The following is a 9,881-nucleotide window of genomic DNA, read 5'->3' on the forward strand; positions in this document are numbered from 1 at the left end:
GCCTGGCCTAGAAATAATATTTAACCAGATATCTCGGCATTCCTGGCCCAGTCAAGTTGACACATAAAATTAACCATCACAGATCCCCTCCAGCTCAGGGCTCAATACACCAGCCTGAGAGAACCCCCATCCATCCTTCTCCCCTCCCTGAATGACCGAGGAGACCATGTCTCTCCAGGAAACCTCTGCCTTAGGAAATCCTACAGATGATTCACAGGAAACACATGACGTGCTCTCCGGGGCAGGGTCAGTGGGCTGGGTAGGGGTTTCAAAATCAACCCTGATTCAAAAAGCACCTGATTGACAGGGCCACAGGTGCTTGCAGTTTTTCCCTGCATCCCCCGCTCTCTCCCCTGGATGAAGTGGGAACAGGGCCCTTGAAGGGGAGTACACTGCAGGAGGAAAAAGAAGAGAAGGGAGAGGGTTTGAGCACCCCTCTCTGTCCTCATGTGGTCTACTGGCATGAGCATGCACACTCTCCCCTTTCTCCTCCCTGCAGAGTCCCTGTGTTCTGGGCCCCCACCCTCACTCAGGAGGCTCTGCCTCTCCCAGGGTTTCCCAAAACCTCCTCCCAGAACATGCCACATATTTCTGAAGGTCCTTTTGCCAACAAGCATTGTCCTGGGAATATCAGGGTGGTTCCTTACCAGTAAAATCACCCACATAGTGAAACTTTTTTTTTTGAGATAGAGTCTCACTCTGTCACCAGGCTGGAGTGTAGTGGCATGATCTCAGCTAACTGCAACCTCCGCCTCCCGGGTCCAGGTTCAAGTAAGTCTCGTGCCTTAGCCTCCCGAGTAGCTAGGATTATAGGTGCGTGCCACCATGCCCAGCTAATTTTTGTATTTTTAGTAGAGACGGGGCTTCACCATGTTGGCCAGGCTGGTTTTGAACTCCTTACCTCATGATCTGCTCACCTTGGCCTCCCAAAATACTGGGATTACAGGCATGAGCCACTGCACCCGGCTGTGAAACTTTTGTTGTTGTTTGTTTGTTTAATGGAGACTGGGTTTCACCATGTTGCCCAGGCTGGCCTCAAACTCCTAGGCTCAGGTGATCTGCCTGCCTCAGTCTCCCAAAGTGCTGGGATTATAGGCATGAGCCACCATCAACAGGGCTCACTGCAGCCTCGATCTCCTGGGCCGAGCTATCCTCCTCCCTGTCTCCTGAGTAGCTGGGACTACAGGTGTGCACCACCACATTCAGCTAATTAAAATTTTTTTTGTAGAGACAGAGTCTCACTACGTTGTCCAGGCCGGTCTTAAACTCCTGGGCTCCAGAAGGTGTAAATCACTACACCTGGCTGTGTTTTTCTTTAGTTTTGTTTTTGTTTTTTAAGACAGCATCTTGCTTTGTCACCCAGGCTAGAGTGTAGTGGCGCGATCACAGCTCATTGTGTTTTGGTGGTGGGTTTTCTTGATGTCTCCCTCACTGGACCATCCGGGGCATGGGCTGCCCTGTGAGTGCCTCAGCCCTTGCCCATCACTGCCCATGGGGCTGATACACCTGTGTGCACACACTCAGGTGAAGACAGCCACTGCTCGTAGGTAAGACACTGAGCACCTGGGTGAGAAGACTTCTCCCACTCCCACCCTGCCTGCACCAGACCGTGAAGAGCTCTCCATAGCATGGGTGCTGACCAGGCCCAGCCTGGGTGACAGAGTGAGGCCCTGTCTCAAAAAAAAGACATAATGAGGTATGATTTTAATTTCTTGGATGTCCCAGTATATACAAATGTTGGGAGTATGGATTGCTTCATTTCATTTTTTTTTTTTTCTTTTTTGTATTTTTAGTAGAGACGGGGTTTCACCATGTTAACCAGGATGGTCTCGATCTCCTGACCTCGTGATCCACCCGCCTCGGCCTCCCAAAGTGCTGGGATTACAGGCATGAGCCACCGTGCCCGACCCGCTTCATTTCATTTTAAATAGCATTTTTTTTTTTTTTGAGGTGGAGTCTCACTTTGTCACCCAGGTTGGAGTGCAGTGGTGCAGTCTCTGCTCACTGCAGTCTCTGCCTCCCATGTTACAAGTGATTCTCATGCCTCAGCCTCCCGTGTAGCTGGGATTATAGGCATGTGCCACCATGCCTGAATAATTTTTGTATTTGTAGTAGAGATAGGGTTTCACCATATTGGCCAGACTGGTCTTGACCTCCTGACCTCCAGTGATCCATCCACCTTGGCCTCCCAAAGTGCTGGGATTACAGGCGTGAGCCACCATGCCTGGCCACCCTTCATCTTCTTTTCTTTTTGAGATAGGATCTTGCTCTGTCGCTCAGGCTGGAGTGTGGTGATGCAATCATAGCTCACTGCAACCTTGAACCCCTGTGCTCAAGCCATCCTCCCACCTCAGCCTCTACTACAGGCATGCACCACTACACCCAGCTATTTTTTAATTTTTTGTAGCAATGGGGTCTCGCTGTGATACCCAGGCTGGTCTTAATCCCCTGGCCTGGTGATCCTCCCACCTTGGCCTCTCAAAATGCTGGAATTACAGGTGTGAGCCACCATACCTGGCCCCCTTCATCTTTTTTCCATTGCCTTGTGCCAACCCAGTTTGTGCACTGGGGCCTTGTGATCCTCTCAAAGCTGATTCAGCCTGCATTCCTTTCCCAGATGGACACGTGTGTGATAAACAGCCCTGCAGTGGGGTGAGGGAAGGCAGGGGCAGCCGGGTCCTGTATGTCCTGCCATCTCCACAAAAGGGCAGTCCTCACCCCAGCCTTGTGCTGATGAGACCAGGCATAGATAGTACTGACAACGCAGGGCGGAAGGGAGCAGCCATTAACGCTAATGAGGCAGGCGGCCTGAAAGCTTTGTACTCTGCAGTGGCTCGCCCACCCAGAGAACAGTTCGTTCTGTTTCCTTGGCTTCCAGGAACCCCAGGCGGAAAGGGGTTTAGGGACAGGAGCAGGAGTGGGGGTCTTGGAAAGACCTGGAGGGAGAAAGGGAGGGGAGGACCAGAAATGCAGCCAGGAGGGCCTGGGATTGGTTAGGTGGGCTTTTCCCTCCCCATTCCCTCCAAAGAAACCCAGGATCTGGTTCTGCACCTACCCCTGCCCAACAGTGGCCATTGGCCCATCACCCTCTCCAATGTCCTTGACCTGAATTCTTAGAAGCACAGGAAACAACATGCCACATAGGAGTTGAGTAAGCATCTCTGGGGCCACAAATTAAATTAAGCTTTCCGGGCCGCCTGCCTTATTATTGCTAATGGCTCCGGCCTTGCTTGGCTCCTAGGTCCCTGTCCCATGGACATTTGGGGACCCTGGGCACCCTCTCTTGCTCCCAAATTGTAATTGGCTCCTGGAAACCTCACCCCAAATTGGAGATAGGCACCCCTCTTGTAGAACAAAAGGCTCAGGTTCAGGGAGTGAGGGCCTGAACTGTGCCCCCACCATCCAGGAAGGGCCCTTCACAGCCTGGCTGCAGGGATCAGTCACGTGTGGCCCTTTATTAGGCCCTGCCATATAAGCCAAGGGCACGGGGTGGCCAGGAACTCTCTAGGCAAGAATCCCGGAGGCAGAGGTGAGTCCTCAGGTTGGGCAGGGACTCCTCCTCTCTGTGGGGTCTCTATCTGGGCACCTAGAGGGGACTCCAAGGATTAGGAGGGACTAAGTGGTGCGTCTTCCTGCTGAGCCAGGCCATGCTGACCGCAGCGCTGCTGAGCTGTGCCCTGCTGCTGGCACTGCCTGCCACGCAAGGAGCCCAGATGGGGTTGGCCCCCCTGGAGGGCATCAGAAGGCCTGACCAGGCCCTGTTCCCAGAGTTCCCAGGTCAGTGTGAGCAAGGGTGGGACTGGGTGGGGCCTGAATACCCTCTGGCCACAAATTGTCTCCCCTGGCATAAACCCTCTTTCTCCCTTCCCAAACCCTCCCATGGGAGGTGGGTGCTTTGTGCATGGGGGGTTCCTGCCCTCACATCCTCTGCCCCAGGCCTGGGCCTGCGGGCCCCACTGAAGAAGACAACTGCAGAACTGGCAGAAGAAGATCTGTTGCAGGAGGCTCAGGCCTTGGCAGAGGTAACTGCTCAGGGAAAAGGGTAAGGTGGTGGCCCTTGGGAGGGGGCATTGGGTATTAGCTTCTCTCCCCAGCTCCACCTCTCCCCATGCTCCATTGCCATCCTGCACAGGTTGGGACAGGTAAGGTCCCTGGACCTGTAGTTAGAGGTCTGCACCCACATTCCTGGTTCCCCACACCCACAGGTACTAGATTCGCAGGACCGTGAGCCCCGCTCCTCACGTCGCTGCGTAAGGCTGCATGAGTCCTGCCTGGGACAGCAGGTGCCTTGCTGTGACCCCTGTGCCACATGCTACTGCCGCTTCTTCAACGCCTTCTGCTACTGCCGCAAGCTGGGTACTGCCATGAACCCCTGCAGCCGCACCTAGCTGGCCAATGTCAGGGTCAGGGCTAGCGTAGGGGCAAGCAAATGCGAATAAAGAATGGGACCAACCCCAAGGCTGTGATTATTTCAAACGTGGCCGTCAAAAGAGGGAGGGTTCATGGAGGGGGTGGGAGTGTCGCCAAGCCAAGAAACCACACATACTCTTATTCCAGGGCCTGGGCTACCCCAACATAGGAGGCACATACACAGGCGCTTTTAGGGGTCCTGGTGCCCCTGGGAAAAGTAGAAAAGAACCGCACTCCAGCTTTCAAAAATCTCGTACAGCAAGTGTGGGGAAAGCAGGACTCAGCGTGGCAGGGGCTATCACTCCTGGCTAATGAATAAGCCTTAGGCTCCAGGGCTTGCTTGCTGCTACTTCCACACAATGCCTGCCCCTCATCCTGTTACCAGAGGGAAGGCGGGGAGTGTGCTTTGTTCAGGTCCTTAGCGTTTTGAACAAATTGAACAAAACCCAGAAAGTAACAAAGGAATGACACACAGGAAGGAAGCAGAAAGCAGGCATTTGTTAAAGCGAGAAAGCACTCCCGCAGGGTGGGAGTGGGTCTGAGCAAGAGGCTCAAGGGGCCCAGTTACAAAGTTTTCTGGGTTTTAAGTACTCCTTTTGCGGTCCCTGTCCCTTACCCCTTATCTGGATGAAGCGTTTGGTCCATGGCTAATTAACCCATTTATGCCTGAGGTTGCAATCTTTTCATTTTTCCAATCTGACCTTGGCGATTACCTTGATAACTCCCATATGCTTAGCGTTCCAGTAATGGAACACTAGGCACAAATAAGGCTGAGGAGAATTGGCGCCCTATGCAGATGAAGGGATGGCGCGTGCTTGGCCCGCAGCCAATCCAAGGCACTCTCCCTTTCAAATGAGACTTGGTGGATGGGGGAGGTTTGTGGGGACAGTGGCCTTTGATCCTTTGTTACTCGGACATGGGGAGATGGGGCTTTCTTTTTGGTTTAGCTTTAGGAAGTTCGCCTTAGTTGGCCTTGGGTTCCCTGCCCCCAGACCTTGGTGTTTTCCCTTGATTCAGTTTCAGAATTCAGCACGTATTGGCCTCAAGTTCCCTGCCTCCAGACCCTATTCTCCTGCCTCAATCGGACCTCAGTTTCCCTCTGGGGAGGAGGCTGCTCCAGCAGTCTGAAAATTTTGCAAGCTTCAGAAAGGCTGGCTCCTTTCTTTGCCCCGCCCGCCCCTGCAGCGCCAAGTGCAGCAAAACCGGGAAAGGTAGAGGGTCCAGTCAAATACCTGCGGCCACGGGCGCCACCACGCGGTCGGCCCCAAACGTCCTCTTCTTAGCGCGCAGGCGCCATAGGACCGCCCCAGCCCACGCCTGCGCCGCGCTTCCGCGCAGCCACCCGGAAGCCGGGAGCTGCTCAGAGCCACGCCTCCTTATGGTCACGTGAGGCGCTTGCGCGTCACCTGACGCGCTTGACAGCCTGCTGAAGACGCCGCGTCAGCTGATCTGGGAGTCGCGATTTGTGCCGGCCGGTCCAGGTTGTCTGGTCCCGCCGCTCCCGCAGAAGCCATGTCGTTCTTCCCGGAGCTTTACTTTAACGTGGACAATGGCTACTTGGAGGGACTGGTGCGCGGCCTGAAGGCCGGGGTGCTCAGCCAGGCCGACTACCTTAACCTGGTGCAGTGCGAGACGCTCGAGGGTGAGCCGGGGCCGCGAAAGGCGGGGATAGAGGCTGGCCGGGGCCTGAGGGTTCGGAGGTGTGGGCCGGGAAGCCGGAAGCAGGGGTCTTGAAGGGCCTGAGAGGCCTCTCTGGGAATCCCGGGGCTGACAGCGGACGCACGGGAGCGGGATCTACCTCTAGCTGTGGCTCGGCGCGGGCCCAAACGCAAACAAGGCTTTAAGAACCTCAGTTGTTCTCCTCTGCTTATGCCACCTTTTCTCTCGCTGTGCTCACCCTGCAGTTTGGAAGGAGAAGGTCTTTCGGGGGTAGCTGGTCGGTGCGAGGTGTGGCCATACAGGCCTCTTTACCCTGACATAGCCCGAGAGCTGTCCCGTGGCAACGCTTAGGGAAGCGAAGCGGAAAAGCCCCCCACCTCTTTCCCCTCCCCCCCACCAAGACACTAAGGTCTTTGGGATCATTGTGTCTTCGCGTTGTCCTGCGGCGTGAGCCTTCCTGGGGAATTGCTGAGCCAGTTTAGTGAGGGTTATCTCCCAACTCTGAACCGCTGGCTGGGCAGTATCTCCCGAAGGCAATGTTTGAGAGAACAAGGGTGGCCCTTGCAGGTCTGGAAGTTCGTATACTAGTATTTGGGCAATTAATCCCACCCCCTCAGGGAGGGGGATGCCTGTTGGGACAGGGTGTCTGAGCACAAGAGTGATGAGAAACCGAGTTCCCCTTTCTTCTCAGCACACAGCTCCAGAGTGGCGTTGTATTCTGAGGCACAGCTCCAACAGATGTACTGAGTTAGAGATGCCCCTAATTCCAGTCTTTGCCAACCACTCCCGCTCCAGGTGGTAGGGAAGGGAAGGGTGGCCGGGATGTGAGGGGATCCCTGATCCTTAAGTGGTACTCTTGAGCAGAGGTACTGGTAGCCTCGTGATTGGTAGCTGGGTGGGGGGGGGGGTGGCCTGATGATTCACCCACTGGAGAACATTTTCTCATCAGAAACTTCTTGAGGTTAAAAGTGAGCTCAAAGAAAAAAATAGGGTATTGTTTACCTTGCAAACTAGACCAGTAAAGTGAAAATAAATACGTTTAAAATAGAAAACTTACCGTTAAAATACAATAATTGTAGGTGTTATGATTTTAATGTAAATCTGCAGTACAGGCTGGGCGCGGTGGCTCACGCCTGTAATCCCAACATTTTGGGAGGCCAATGTGGGTGGATCATGAGGGCAGGAGTTCGAGACCAGCCTGACCAAAAAGGTGAAACCCTGTCTCTACTCAAGATACAAAAAATTAGCTGGGCGTGGTGGCAGGCGCCTGTAATCCCAGCTACTCCAATTGCTTGAACCCGGGAGGCGGAGGTTGCAGTGAGCCAAGACTGCACCACTGCACTCAAGCCTGGGCAACAGAGCGAGACCCCATCTGAAAAAAAAAAATCGACAGTACAATAATTGTAGGTATACAGCTGAGTGCGGTGGCTCACACCTGTAATTCTAGCACTTTGGGAGGCCGAGGCGGGTGGGTCACGAGGTCAGGAGATCAAGACCATCTGCGGATCACGAGGTCAGGAGATCAAGACCATCCTGACTAACATGGTGAAACCCCGTCTCTACTAAAAAAAAAAAAAAAAAAAAAAAAAAAAAAAAAAATCAGCTGGGCATGGTGGCGGGCGCCTGTAGTCCCAGCTACTTAGGTGGCTGAGGCAGGAGAATGGCGTGAACCCGGGAGGCGGAGCTTGCAGTGAGCCAAGATCGCCCCACTGCACTCCAGCCTGGGCGACAGAGCAAGACTCTGTCTCAAATAATAATAATAATAATAATAATAATAATTGTAGGTTTTATGATGTTAATGTACATCTGCAAGAAAAGTTGTTTACCTTACTTATGTGAGTAGAGGTGGGGAAGGAGAGCACTTTAGGATGCTGGGTTGTAGGCCTCCGCCAGCAACCGATTGACCTTACTGTGGGAAAAAGGGGAGAAATAGAGGTAGGCTGCCTGGGACAGGGCCTAGCACACAGTTGGAGCTTAATATGAGTTTTGTGGACTGCCTGGGACTTATTGAAGGTCTTTATTTGCCTAAATCCGAGGTGAACATCGTTGATCATCAGTAGAAATTCAGTTGGTTGTTTCTCGTCTTGACTTTCCTCACTCCTGCTGCTGTCCACTCTCCTGTAACAGAGCTTCTGGGGGCACAGTGTTTTTACCATCTTCCCAGGGGACCCTCTATCATCCACCATAAACTTGTTAGGCCATTCTTTCTACACACTTTTCCTATAATACTGCTCAACGTAGGCACCCACTGCCCGCCCCCGCCTCACCTCTTGTAGAAAACCATCCATATCTTTTTTTTTTTCTTTGAGTCGGAGTCTCGCTCTGTCGCCCAAGGTGGAGTGCAGTGTCGCGATCTCGGCTCACTGCAAGCTCCGCCTCCCAGGTTCATGCCATTCTCCTGCTTCAGCCTCCCGAGTAGCTAGGACTACAGGTGCCCGCCACCACTCCTGGCTAATGCTTTGTATTTTTAGTAGAGACAGGATTTCACCGTGTTAGCCAAGATGGTCTCACTCTCCTGACCTCATGATCCACCCACCTCAGTCTCCCAGAGTGCTGGGATTAAAAGCGTGAGCCACTGCGCCCAGCCCACCATCCATATCTTTAGTGTGGCATTCAGGGATCTTTTGCTGCTTTGGTCTTTCACACACATTTCTTTCTTTTCTTTTCTTGTCTTTTCTTTTTTTTTTTTTAAGACAGAGTGTAGCCCTGTCACCCAGGCTGGAGTGCAGTGGCGCAGTCTCCGCTCACGGCAACCACCACCTCACCAGTTCAAGACATTCTCATGCCTCAGCCTCCCGAGTAGCTGGGATTACAGGCATGTGGCATCATGCCTGGCTAATTTTTGTGTTTTTAGTAGAGAGGATTTTGCCATATTGGCCAGGCTGGTCTCGAACTCCTGACCTCAAGTGATCCACCCACCTTGGCCTCCCAAAGTACTGGGATTGCAGGTGTGAGGCACCACGCTTGGCCAATCACACACATTTCTTTTCTTTTTTTTTTTTTTGAGACGGAGTCTTGCTCTGTTGCCCAGGCTGGAGTGCAGTGGCGCGATCTCGGCTTACTGCAAGCTCTGCCTCCCGGGTTCATGCCATTCTGTTGCCTCAGCCTCCCAAGTAGCTGGGACTACAGGCGCCCGCCACCATGCCTGGCTAATTTTTTGTATTTTTTTTAGCAGAGACGGAGTTTCACCATGTTAGCCAAGATGGTCTCGATCTCCTGACCTCATGATCTGCCCGTCTCAGCCTCCCAAAGTGCTGAGATTACAGGCGTGAACCACTGCGCCTGGCCCATTCACACATATTTCTATCCTTCATATCCCTCATGCAAGCCATCCCTCCAGCACTTGACGCACAAAGTGTGGTGGACTTTGGATTTAGGCAAACCTGGGTTTGAATCGCAATCCTGCCAATTACTGGACTACTTTAGACAACCTATTTAACACTTCTGGGCCTTGGGTTTTTCAACTCGTATGTTAATAGCACCTATCTCATACAGGTTGTGAAATGTCAAGAAGCTACAACGTGTAAAACACTTAGCCCAGCACCAAGGACAGCGTAAGCACTAGGTAAATGGTAGCTCTTGTTTTCAGTATTGTTTGTACCTGTACCCTCCAGAATTTTACCTTCCTCATTTCTCTTTAAAACTGTTTATTGGCTGGGCGCGGTGGCTCAAGCCTGTAATCCCAGCACTTTGGGAGGCCAAGACGGGCGGATCAGGAGGTCAGGAGATCGAGACCATCCTGGCTAACATGGTGAAACCCCGTCTCTACTAAAAATACAAAAAACTAGCCGGGCAAGGTGGCGGGCGCCTGT

General features: G+C 52.9%; 2 protein-coding genes and 1 long non-coding RNA gene across 4 annotated transcripts in view; 2 read left to right on the plus strand and 1 right to left on the minus strand.

Annotated features, from left to right (window-relative positions):
• Positions 1-2,377: 2,377 nt before the first annotated feature.
• On the minus strand, positions 2,378-5,621 carry LOC105504568. The gene is made up of 2 exons (XR_001000626.1): positions 5,487-5,621; positions 2,378-2,936 (listed from the first exon to the last, which is right to left on the minus strand). It is a non-coding gene; the product is annotated as an uncharacterized LOC105504568 (long non-coding RNA).
• Positions 3,234-4,453, plus strand: AGRP (agouti related neuropeptide). The gene is made up of 4 exons (XM_011932053.1): positions 3,234-3,529; positions 3,645-3,777; positions 3,937-4,022; positions 4,206-4,453. The coding sequence occupies exons 2-4, from the start codon at positions 3,648-3,650 to the stop codon at positions 4,386-4,388; spliced, it is 399 nt and encodes a 132-aa protein (XP_011787443.1). The 5' UTR covers positions 3,234-3,529; positions 3,645-3,647; the 3' UTR covers positions 4,389-4,453.
• Positions 5,622-5,770: 149 nt separating the features above from the next.
• The window catches only part of ATP6V0D1 (ATPase, H+ transporting, lysosomal 38kDa, V0 subunit d1), a 45,295-nt gene continuing 41,184 nt past the window's right edge, over positions 5,771-9,881 (plus strand). Inside the window, exon 1 of one of the 2 annotated variants that reach the window (XM_011932055.1) lies at positions 5,771-6,052. In XM_011932055.1, the coding sequence (XP_011787445.1) occupies positions 5,923-6,052 (130 nt within the window). In that variant the 5' untranslated portion in view covers positions 5,771-5,922. The remainder of the gene's footprint in view (positions 6,053-9,881) is intronic. The other variant, XM_011932054.1, reaches the window with a different exon arrangement.

Source organism: Colobus angolensis, unplaced genomic scaffold (assembly GCF_000951035.1).
Source record: "Colobus angolensis palliatus isolate OR3802 unplaced genomic scaffold, Cang.pa_1.0 Scaffold93, whole genome shotgun sequence".
Taxonomy (NCBI): Eukaryota; Metazoa; Chordata; class Mammalia; order Primates; family Cercopithecidae; genus Colobus; species Colobus angolensis.

Coding starts and splice junctions, on each gene's coding strand:
- AGRP (XM_011932053.1), top strand. CDS start 3,648: ATGCTGACCGCAGCGCTGCTGAGCTGTGCCCTGCTGCTGGCACTGCCT. Junction 3,778..3,936: donor CCTGTTCCCAGAGTTCCCAG/GTCAGTGTGAGC, acceptor CCTCTGCCCCAG/GCCTGGGCCTGCGGGCCCCA. Junction 4,023..4,205: donor AGGCTCAGGCCTTGGCAGAG/GTAACTGCTCAG, acceptor CCACACCCACAG/GTACTAGATTCGCAGGACCG.